The sequence below is a fragment of the Sinohyriopsis cumingii genome, unplaced genomic scaffold (genome assembly GCF_028554795.1).
Source record: "Sinohyriopsis cumingii isolate HCF-2022 unplaced genomic scaffold, ASM2855479v2 utg002106l, whole genome shotgun sequence".
Lineage (NCBI taxonomy): Eukaryota > Metazoa > Mollusca > Bivalvia > Unionida > Unionidae > Sinohyriopsis > Sinohyriopsis cumingii.
The window spans coordinates 1,670,087-1,682,317 of record NW_028316131.1 but is presented as its reverse complement, the minus strand read 5'-3'; the positions used below and the strand labels follow the sequence as shown (position 1 = coordinate 1,682,317).

Here is a 12,231-nt window from a genome sequence, read left to right as displayed (position 1 = left end):
GCTGTTGTAACCGCCTTGGTAGCTGCTGTCACAGGTTTGAATAATTCCTCCGCGGATTCTGCAAAGCCTTCCCGGGTTTGCTGTCTTAGTTGTAATTTTTGTCTGACACTATCACGAACAGGAAGAAATTTCTGAATTGCTTCGAGGCGTTCTCGAGCTAATCTAGTCGTACGTGCTTCTCCGATATTTGCCATTATTTATCTGTCAATGATTTAATTTCCCGTGTGACAATAAACCTACATGATCCGCGAACACGATATCGCGTCGGCCTCGACACAATTTTTGCAGCATAAAAATAATTTCGATGTGTTTTATGTAGGGCCACGTTGGGAATCTCCGATTCCTTGAAGTAGTTTATTTCATCAAAATAGGGTTCTATCGAGGAATAATTCCCGTGGAATAGTTATTTTTAAATTTAGTTTCGGTCTGTTCTCCCCCTCTGCTGCTGTCTGGTATGTCACATTCAGGGACGTTTATTGTATACTATTTACCTGGAGATGTAAGCATTATTAAACAAATGTTAATTTCAGGTTCCCAGCAATTACATTAAACCTAGCAGAGTGCACGTCCGATTTAGTAGTGAAAGGCAATATGGATGATATTTTGACAATCTCTATACCAAGGGGATATAACATTTGTCCTAATGGCACCCAATAGTTAGCTTAGGAGGGCAGATTATGTAAGGTGGTGGTTGTACTCCTAGTGTATTTTGATCAGGGAAGTTTTATAAAAGAACGATACCTCACGCCGAGAATGGGATCATCATAATGCATTTGGAGTACATGTCCCTTAGCTTCTAAACATTTTAATCATGAGAGGTTTGCTTATTAACTTATATAACATCACTAGCAGTGAAGATGGAAAAGTAAATCAAGTTTTTCGATATCTTGTTATTTATGTCTCTACTTACGGCCATATATAAATAGGGTCCCTTCCCTTCCGATTTTAACGATTGGAGTCCACGTTGATTTTGTTTGGGACTTCAGGGCAGTGTAAAAAAACTATTGGTATTGAAGTCTTGCTCTTACTCTCTGCAGTCGTTGATTTAAACTCTGGTGCTAGTATGTACATAGTTTGTGTCGGCCCATACATGCATTGCAGATGATGGTTTACTGTCATGCACATGATGGTTTGCTGTAGCATTTTCATTTGTTCCAACTCAAATTCGAACAGAAGTTACTTCTTTCAAGAATACGTTTTCGTAATTGTTATTAAGCCCCATCGTATTATAGACAGAGTCTTTACATGGTTACCAATGTTTTAAGTTCCCAGTAGATGAAAAGAGTATCTGCTTGTGTGGATGTTGGGGAAAATTAGCTCAAGTTTGAAATGTTACTTTTTGAAATTAAATTGTCATTGAGTGATAGCTCGTGTTTGACATGTACATTTGTATATAAAACCAAGAACTCCTGAGTTGCATACAATTGATGAAAGGTTTCCTTTATTGTGGACACATATCTAACAGGTCGAACAACATATGTATTTAATTCATTATTATTAAAGCTTAATTTTTTATAACACAATTTAAAATGTGAGTGATTTTTACAGTCTAACTTTATATTTACAGTGTGTTCATGGATTTAGCAACTGGGGTTTTGGAACGTTGCTATAGAACAAATGAAAACTATGCACATGACCTATTGATTGGTGATTTATTGGAATGGAATGAAGCATCTTGTATTTTAATTGCCATGAAAACAGAAAATCAAGCATTCATCTGTGCGACTGCATGCCAGGAAGTCTTCAACAATATCTGGATGGGAGGGATGACGCAGGAGAATGGCATTCTGAAGGTTAGTAAAAGCCACACATGTTTATGTAAACTTTAACAAGGGGTGAAGAGACAATATACATTGGTCATGTTCCCAAAGATCAGGCAGGCTATTGTTATCACTTCACCAAGTTGTCAGATATAATACGAGATTTAAACTAAACATGTCATTTAGTGTTTTCCATTGTCTTCAAGAACATCGATAGTTGGTCTGTTAGACAATCACTATTTGCACAACTTTGACTATGGTTGTATAATGTTAAAGGAGAGATGTTATGAATAGAATGTGATGTCGGTCTACAGATAGATGGTAAGTAGGCGATATGTTACTGTAGTAAGCAGATAGCAATAAACATTTATTACTTTAAAACAAACAACGGCATTGCCATCATTAATTATGGATAATTATATCGTGAATCACTGGACATTTGCCTAGTTTGGTAAACTTAAATGCGACGAGCTCCATGCATTTTGAAATATTCACAATACAAAATCTATAATCTTTTATTATAAGGCCTTACTTTGAATAATACATATTAAAATTGCTGTTCATAGTTACGACTTTTCGTTAAAATAAGCCACGATTCAGATACAAGTAGTGTTACGAGTCTCTGCTCTTAAAATAAGTATAAAAAAGAAAGAAGACAACAATCTTAGTACAATTTAACAAATAATGTATTTCCAGAGAACACAAAGTGAAAAATAAGAAAAATGAACTTACGGTATTGCGAATTAAATCCAAAATAACCCAACAATTAATGACACAAGGCCTAGTAATAAAAAGTCCTGAATGAAACTCAGTTCAAGTTCCGAAGTGATCCAAAATTGAAGGCGATGACGTGTCTGTTATGCCCCAAGAAGTACTGATTTATCAACAGTCTCTTGTTGAATCACAGAGATATTATTCCAGGTTTGCATTCAGCATAAATTCCAGTGAATCCAAGAATTTTATCACATCATATTTGTATTTTCAGAGAAAATAATCACCTGAATTCATTAATTTGAAGAAAATAAAAATGCAGCCAAAAGTGGTCACAACACAACGCAACTTAAAGTGCTAAATGTTAAAGCACGACTGGTAAAATCATCGCAGTCACAAGATAATATAGTTCTCAGCTTGATGTTTGGTCACAATTTGCATTTTCTGAAACCAACCATTCCCTAATGGAACGAAACCTTCTAGAATGATCTAATGAACCTTGGTTATTTACAACAGAATGGTCTACAAAATTCACTTAGTAATCTTCAAAACCCTGACCGTAATTGACATATTTACTCCTTCTTTGTTTACCTGAATAAAAAACCTGATAATAGGCTCATACAAATATAGAATAATGAAACTGTTATTAGTTGCTTACGTAAATTAAATTTAAAAAAATAAAAATAAGTCAGTTAGGTCAAGCAGACATAAGGTCAATTTTGGACAAGGTCAATTCAACCAAACAATATTACATTACAATAATATGTAATAAAATAAAAAATAAATAAAAGCAAACAGACAAACAATTAAATGAAGTACACATAACAGTAGTGTCTCCATTGTAATTACTGTATGAGAGACGTGAATTCGCATCATTATTCTTCATGGGTGTGGTAAGCTATAGGACGCATATTTTCAAATGTCAAAACAAGTTTAGATTGTCCTACCGTTCACTCAGAACCAACACTGGTTTCGTTGCATGTTGCAGGGGAACACTTGTACAGATTGCGGAATGTTTGTATAGTTGTATGCATACTTAACCGTTGGTATGGCACGTAGTGTTAAACCTGGCCATGCATCCATCTGTCAAACCATGGTAAAGGAATATGCTTAGGTAACTTTTATATGCGATGTAGTAGAATATGTGTATTGTACAAATACATTTCTGATCTCAGGTCTGCATGATGTGAACAGGGTCATTTCTTTGTTCAAAATGTCCAAATATATTGAATTGTGTTAACTTTATATCATTAGTTATTTGTTGCAGTACCACTGGAGCTATAAAACGACATCGTGTTACATCAAGCGTAAGGAATAGAATGTTTCAGAGAACCTTCATACGATGTGCCTTTTGTGCACATAATACATTACATTAAATGCTTGCAGTGACTGTGCAGGTTGCATTTGTAATGACATTTGAAACGCATGGAAAATAAGATCCAACATGTGTCTTTTGTCGCTTCTCTTGCAGACAATTGAAAAAGGATAAATGAGAAAATATGGATTTTAATATCTTGCTACGTTCCAATTTTCAACAATTCTACGGTTTACGGTCTAGGGGCCTAACATTACGGCCATTTATAATATGATGTTTGCACCATTGCATTATGTTTGAAACGTTCGTTATCATCTTCGTCCAAATACTGTTACACGGACAAGAACGTCTTTCTGAATAACAGTCGAGATTTTTTTTTCTGTTTCAACTGAGTTAATATTAGTTTGTATATATTCGTTGGAAACAGGAAACTTGATGAGCTGTAAAAACAACCCTTGATGATTGTCTCACCTGGTGTGGCAGTCAACGATGGAATATTTTCGCGTGTTAATGCGATTACTCAAGTTGGAAGTTTTATATAATCTTGATCCCAACGGATGTTATATACTTGACCTTTAACAATATTATACTTGAGTGTACAAGACAGTCTAATAACTCTTTGTTTAAACAGATATTCGTCAACAAGTGGAACAAAATTGCTTTTGTTAGGTCATCAGTCACTTTGTAAAGTCCAAACCCTCATCACCGCAGTCAGGATACATTACATATATATATATATATATATATATATATATATATATATATATATATATATATATATATATATATATATATATATATATATATATATATATATATATATATATATATAATGCTAAATCTAAAACTCGTTCGCCTTTAAGATATAATGTTTAGGAGCTAGGAAGCCATCCAATTCAGAACTGAAAATAATTCGGTCATCGGTCATACCAAGTTTTTAATCCTTTCCTTCGCTGGTTAGTATGCTTGTAGATGCATCCCTTGAACATGTTACACTTTGGCGATCTTTTCATTGTAAGATTCGTATAATCAACATACCCTTTGATATACGAAATTAACACACCAGCGTATCTGTTTCCGCTGTTTTCAGTCATTTCAGCCATGTTCGTTGCGACACCGTCTTTTCACCTGACAATACTTACTTGAATGTCAAAATCAAACGCTTATATTTATTAGTCTGATCTTCAAAAATAACAAGCTCACCTGGATCCATGTCAACATCATCAGGACTAGTGAACGTTGTCTAATCCCATCTGGTGGCATACCTGGTCAGATGCACACCAGCACGGTGCAATATCGACATTACCTAATGTCTTATCTGTGCAACCATTGGAGTCGCTAATAGCAAAGTTTGTTACTGTTGCATTTATTTCACCACTGACTTAGACAAGTGTAACGTAACCGAGGTGTTATTGTGTTTGGCCACATTATGTTGAGTGACTTGTATATGGGTCAACCGCACGGCGATATCTCCAATCAATTATGTTCTTGAAAGTTTCGATGTCATCCCACAATTGACCTTTACTGCATTACGAATATTTCTCAGCTGATTATCACTAAGACGCCATTAACTTCGTGTATCAATTGGCCACTTGCACCTCCATACACAGGCTCTTGTTGGAATGAATCACAGCACAGCATCTGAAATTAGCACCAGCTGGTGATATACGTTTAATAAAATGCATGCCACTGAAAGGGTTGTTTGATTAACACCAAGTGTTTCAATGAAAACTAAAAGCTCGGGTACTACGTCCGACATGCTTGTTGCGAAATATGCAAACCAATGTTCTCGTTTTGATGCCAGTCCATGTAAAACAACAAATTATGATATGCACGTGCACTATGAGGAATGTTTTCGTTAGTCGAGCCGAGTGTTTTCAGGACGTTCATGATGAGCTTTTAACCGCAGGAGCTTCAGCCATTTCCTAAGGTGTTAAATATCCCTTACTATGGATTTGAGTATTAGTTCGGTTGAGAAGCTGACGAATGATTTGTAAAACATGTAACAAAAAAACCCAAACTTAAATCGAAGTTTCGTTGGAATGCATCATACAGATTTAGCGAAGAGGACAAAAGAGTTGTTATATTCGTTTCCAGAGACTTCCGTAGAAAGACACAACAAGATTGGTTATCTTAAGAATTATTTTCGGACTGAAACAGAATAAGGAAGACCAATCTTTTAAGCAGAAAAGAGGTTTATTTAATATAGTTCAATGAAAATATCGTCTATGCAGTCGAGTGAATCCCCTGGTATATCTTATGCATGCGAGGTTTGCTACATAAATTAAATTTCTGATGGTAGAACCATTGAATATACGAGCAATAATGAAGATATATAAGACCAAATCAATTATACATATGTTTTGGCGTAATAATATTAACATTTAATCCGAACTCACCGATCTTTGCGATATCGATGAAATTGTGGAAAAACGGGGCAGAAGAGGAACGAAGCAAACACTGAAACCAAAATTCAGAAGCTACGATTAAAAGTGATGAAGCACAAACGATTGAACAATTTACAACGATACAATATATTTTTGATGTTATTGCTTTCATAGGAACGAAGTCTATTCGTGTATGAGTAGGTGTAATACTCAGTGTAATACTCAGTGATGAATCTCTTAAGTTATGCTGGTAGATGATATGTTGGAATGAATGTACGCTTACGTTTGCAACGTTATATGTTGATTCCGAAAAGAAGAAGCCCATTTATTTGAGGAAGCCTGATTAAAAATTTCGCGTAATGTATTCTGTAAAGTTCTATATAGGCATAGCCTCGTATTATTGTATCTTTTGATGCTGATGAAGACATAAAAGAGTATCTAGTATGTTGAACATAATGAGAAAACTTTCTGTATTGATGAGTTCCGTGATGTGATTTAATAAAATCAAACATATGTGAAAGGTCCAATGACATTGGAACGCACCAAATGCAAACGTGTATTCTACGAAACATTTGAGCTATGCGGCAGAATATGTCATTATGAATACTGTAAAACACATTTGCAGGTGTTACGTACTGGCCACAGTGCTTAACCATATCTATGTCTTAGATGTGACATTTAAGTCAATCATATAATCAACCTTGCCGACCACGTGGATCTGTTTGTGAACATATCACGCGGGAAATCAAAGATTGGCAGTGATACTTGTGACTGTATAAATACTCAAGACCCGTGATTGCATAACCACCTGTGAATGGCCAAACATATACAGAAATAAATTGAATAATAGCTAGTTGAAGCGATTGCAGTTTGTCATTCTGATAGAGTACAAAAAGTAAAACAATTATATTAATTTCCTTTTGTAAATATGCCACCGTGCATCAATTAAAACAAATCATACAACGTCATATAATGCGAAAACACATCTGAAGTATTGAAAGTTGCAATAGATCAACTTGTTCATCATCGGTTGCTAGTCCACCACCGGTTGTCAATATGACAACAATAGCGATGGTAGCACTGAAACATTTTGCACTTTAAGGTAATATAATAAAAGCAAGAGATCCAAGAAAAGCTGACGCTTGCATTATTAGACCCTTTGGAGTAAACCTTTCGTGGTAGTTAAAATTAACAAGACCGTCCTTTGGATGAACAAACACATATTGCATCTGTTATTGCTACTGAATTTACCAAGTTTGTTCATGAACGATTATAGAAAGCACACATGCCTGAATTATAATTTCATACGCGAGGAAATAGAAGACAAAAAAACATACGATTATCCCCCATATATATATGAACAGGATGTCACCGCCCGATCGACCTTGTGCCAGAGGCAAGTTTCGAATAAAGAAGGCCTTTGGGGATCCTTGCGTCATCCATACGGCGTACATGGCCCAGCCAACGGATGCGACGTTGGCGAAGGCGCGTGACCATGCTAGGAATCTTGGCACGTTCAAGCACCTCTTTGTTCGTTACTCAGTCGCTCCAGGTGATCTCGAGTATGCGTCGGAAGCATCGCATGGGAAAGGCTTTCGGTTTTTCTCTTGTGAGGAAGGCATGGTACAAGTTTCACTGGCGTACATGAGAGAGCTTAGCACGCTGGCACGGGACACGGAGATCTTAGTGTTCAGAGTCAGCATGCTCTTGTTCCACACTCTCTGCGACAACCTAGAAAGAGTTGTTAATGCCTTTCTGATTTGCTTGTTGAGCGCAGCATCGACAAGGAAGTTGTTAGTGATGGTAGAGCCGAGGTACGTAAATTGACTGACTACCTCAAGTTCGTAGTTGTTGACGACGATGCTTGGGGGGTCCGCGCATTGAACGATCACGTTAGTTTTCTTTAGGCTGATGGTCAACCCAAACTCATCGCATGCTCTCCCTGGTTTATTCTGTAATTATACTACAGGTAATTATATCTAAAACATAAATTAGATTTGCATGTCATGTCTAATGAGGGTTAAGCTAAACCCCACTAAGTACAATGATTGCACAATTAAACATATAAAAGATACACTGTTTATTTTCGTTTAATTAGGTTACAAGCGAACATATATAAAATAATCTACATCTAAACTATGTGAGAGCATTTCAAGATTTATTTAGTTTTGTTATAAATGAAAGACATTATGAGTGAATATATAGAACCTAATCTTCTGATGTACTGCTTCATGGAAGATCGGAGTCTGTGTAGTTGTTTCAAATAAACTAAATGTAATAGGAAAGAGGCATAACAGTCTTTGGAGAGGTACTGCCTGATATCAGATTATGGTGTACATTTTCCTCATTTGGGTATGATTTGTACATAATCAAATATGGCATTTCAATTTCATTTCAGCTGCTCATGTGCATTATCATTCCCCCTCTAATTCCACACTGGGTCACATTTAAGGAGAAAAACGATAGTGAACCAGATAATGGTGATGTTACAACTTCAGACTTTGAGCAGGAAATGCCAGCTAACAGTTTTCTCGAGGTAACATATTTGTAGTCTTTATGCCTGCTACTGATTACAAATATAAAGAACCAGGCAATTCTTGTTTGGGAACAACCCATCCATAAACCATAAATTGGAAATCTGAATAAAAGTAATTTTGTTTTTATACAAATCTATACTCAAGACATTAAGAAAATGATGTTTTATGTAACCTTCAATATTGTGTCTGCAAATCTGATATGGTAACCTGGAAATTCTGCCAACAAGACACAATGCTGCAACTCACATATCAATTGTTAAAAATTACTTTATTATTCAATGTAGAATAGACAGAGAGAAGCACCGATTAAGCTGCATGGTTATCTCCTTCAGGAGCCCATTTTCTGATAATGAGGAAGTTGATAATTAAGCTAATGTTAACAAGTTCATACTTCTAATGAACATGATGCAATACAGATAATGACAAATCAGCTGCAGAGAATATTAACATATTGGCAATGCCTCACAACCTTGTTCCACAGTAGTTTAATATTACATTTAGTGTAACCGATCTTAACTTTTTTGTCAACACTATTTAATTGGAATGTTTAACATCATTCATTTTATTATTTTTTGCAGTTTGCACAGTGTTCTTTGTTTATTCTTATATGAAAGTCAGTGCTACTGTACTTCCCTCAATGAAAAGAACACTAACGAAAGAGAACAGTATTTTTTGTAGCAAATCTTATTCATACCTGATTGATGCGAAACAAAATCACACAAGTACCAATACGTAACCCATTCATGCGTACTCATTAACACATTCTACGATTCCTAATTCATATTTGATAAATCAATTCTAGCGATTCCTGCATTAACATAGAAAGCAAAACTTAGTCCTAAAGTATAATGGCTATTACATTTCCCAGTTACATGTCGTTTCGGCTTTTAAGAAACGATATCTTATGCTGAATTGGACGAATGCAATAAATCACGTTCTCTGGTGACGGTGCTACGAGAGTTAATGTTACACTTTCTTTTACAAGCGGTCATGTAAAATTAACCACATAGTTAGACATCCCTCCGCTTTCACAGAAAATTGAACACCATGTTTAATAAGACACTTAAATTGATGAATACCTGATTACTTTAATGAAATTGGATGGTTTTTTGTATGAATTAGACGCTTTTAAAAGCTAAGGTAAAGTTATGCACAGATAATTAAAGGACAGTGACTACGGCTATAGCATTTGACTTTCAAATGAATTTGTAAATACCGCAAATTGCTGACTCTAAGCGGAGAGACATTAAACGAAATGTGCACCCGTTGATTTCGTTCCCATCTAGATCAGTGATGACAATACATTCACAATGAAAACTATCAACAATACCAGCTTCACACATGTGGTCTGCTGATTTTTTAATTATATTAAAAATACGTTATAGTGAAATAAACTTTCGATTTGTCTATTAATATTATTGACGAATCAAATTCTTTTAATAAACCTGAGGATAAAAGTGATAAACATTGTATCATAAAGGTAGACGTATCACGTTGTTTGACAGTTCGACCGCTCAGGTGGCCTAGTGGTTAGAGCGTCCGCCTCGGAGATCGTGGTTCAATCCCCAGCCGAGTCATACCAAAAACTTATAAAAAGGTTACAAAACAGCTGCCTCACTTTAAGAGGTTAGTGTTAGGACTTGTCGGCCTGGTGTCAGGATAATGTGACAAGGTGGGACATCATGTTACATGTGTGATACATGATGCCACAGTGCTAGACATCACTATAAACTACAACATTGCAGACATCGTAGCGATATGAGTGAACATATGTTAAAGCTACGTTAAAAACCCTAATCACACGTCTTTTTTACAATTCTGTTGAGACCTTTGTATTACTCGGGTGCACTCAGGGTACCGTATGTTTGGTACATTTAAGATATTGCTACTGTTCAAGCAGAAAATATAAATGAGTAAATCAATATTGTTTAGAAGTTCCTTCTTTAAAATATCCTTAAGGTCTTAAGTGCTGGCAAACCGATGACGCAACTGAACAGTATATATCTTAGCCTAACCTCGTTTCTGTGCATGGAGTTTATCAGAATGTTGCACAAAATCTTGCATACAAATCTAAATGCATGACTATTTCTTTTCCATTAAAAATCATAAAAGACCGCGTGAGTAGCAATGGGATATACAATAAAAAGAAACACACAGAAGTTCAGTGTTATGAATTGGAGGAATAAATTCATTTCTCACGGTGTTAGATCATTACCTCTCAGCCTTACAGCGTTGACCCGCCAATCCTAATAACACACACACACACACACACACACATATATATATATATATGTATGCATATTATATGAGTTGATGGCTTCGTAATGTAATATATATATCAAGCCGCACAATTAACAAATCTTTTATTATACAAAGGCAGATTACCCCAAATTTAATGGTTACTTATTTTTCTTGACATTTCTAGGAAGATCAAGCGACAGACGAATCTAGTCCTAATGTGAGTTTACAACAAAGCCATCCTTCCCTTCAGTCGTAAGTAATTGTACTGGTGCATCAGAAGTCAGTAAAAAAAGCCATCATGCATAGGGAAAGGATAGGACTAATCCACGTAAGAGTCAAACTTTAAAATCATACCTGAGGCTGTATCGAGTAATTCGCAGAAAATTATGATCCAGAGGGTGTACGTTTCCATCCTACAATTAAGCATAATGATTAATTCTTGAAAATGGCATATTGTAGATATTGATGTAACTCTCATAAACCAGAAAACGTCCGAACGCAGATTGATGTTTGCTTTTTTCTAAGATAGGGTGCAAATAATTAGGTTTACTCTGACATATAAACTTTCCATGACGTTCCAACACATTTTAGCTTTCAGAGAAACGTGAATAAAATTGCTACGATAATGATAATACGCATCGTCTGAATGTGTATTGACGAGAACATGAGAACTGATGCAGTCAATAAGTAAAGTTCACTTTTGTACCTAAGATTAATCTACCCATACAAGAAATAATAAAATAGTCATTGATTCACTGATTATCTAGAACTAATTTACACTTCAACAATAACAGCGAGAATACGAATTTGTAAAAGCAACTAACCAACAACTTTTTCGACTCGGAATGCACTCAAGAATCCATACATTTAGCAGTTTCCATCACTGCAAAATGATCTGTTTGTCGCACACTGAACTTCAGCCAAGTTTTGGTACGCAACTACATTAAAATTAATGCAATTAATTTATTTTGCTTTTTGTGAAAGAATGTTGAAGTAATGAATGCAAGTTTAAAGATTTTCTTATCCATCTCTTGTTAGCTTAATGTACATAGTGTTTAAAAGACGATATCTGCCGATTATACAAGACGGTCATAATCAAACTTAGCGCACGAACGCATAAAAGGAAAAGAAAGGGTTAACGCCATAGAGATCAGAGGTCAGAGTAATTGTTTACACTTTAGTTAGATGGTCAATGTTTAAAGTTTTGTTTTGCCTATAATTATTATCTACTGTTGTCATGATTGAACTTTGATTAGACAGTGATGGGACATAAAAGCTTC

The 12,231-nt window shown here is 35.5% G+C and overlaps 1 protein-coding gene across 4 annotated transcripts in view; it reads left to right on the top strand.

The window, feature by feature from the left end:
* The window catches only part of LOC149771152 (transient receptor potential cation channel subfamily M member-like 2), a 111,140-nt gene that overhangs the window by 62,046 nt on the left and 36,863 nt on the right, over positions 1-12,231 (top strand). For all 4 annotated transcript variants that reach the window (XR_016418404.1, XR_016418403.1, XM_089948804.1 and 1 more), the window contains exons 15-17: positions 1,568-1,793; positions 8,572-8,709; positions 11,136-11,203. Coding sequence is in view for 2 of the 4 variants with exons in the window: in XM_089948804.1 (XP_089804930.1) it covers positions 1,568-1,793; positions 8,572-8,709; positions 11,136-11,203 (432 nt within the window). In the remaining 2 variants the exon portion in view is untranslated. The remainder of the gene's footprint in view (positions 1-1,567; positions 1,794-8,571; positions 8,710-11,135; positions 11,204-12,231) is intronic.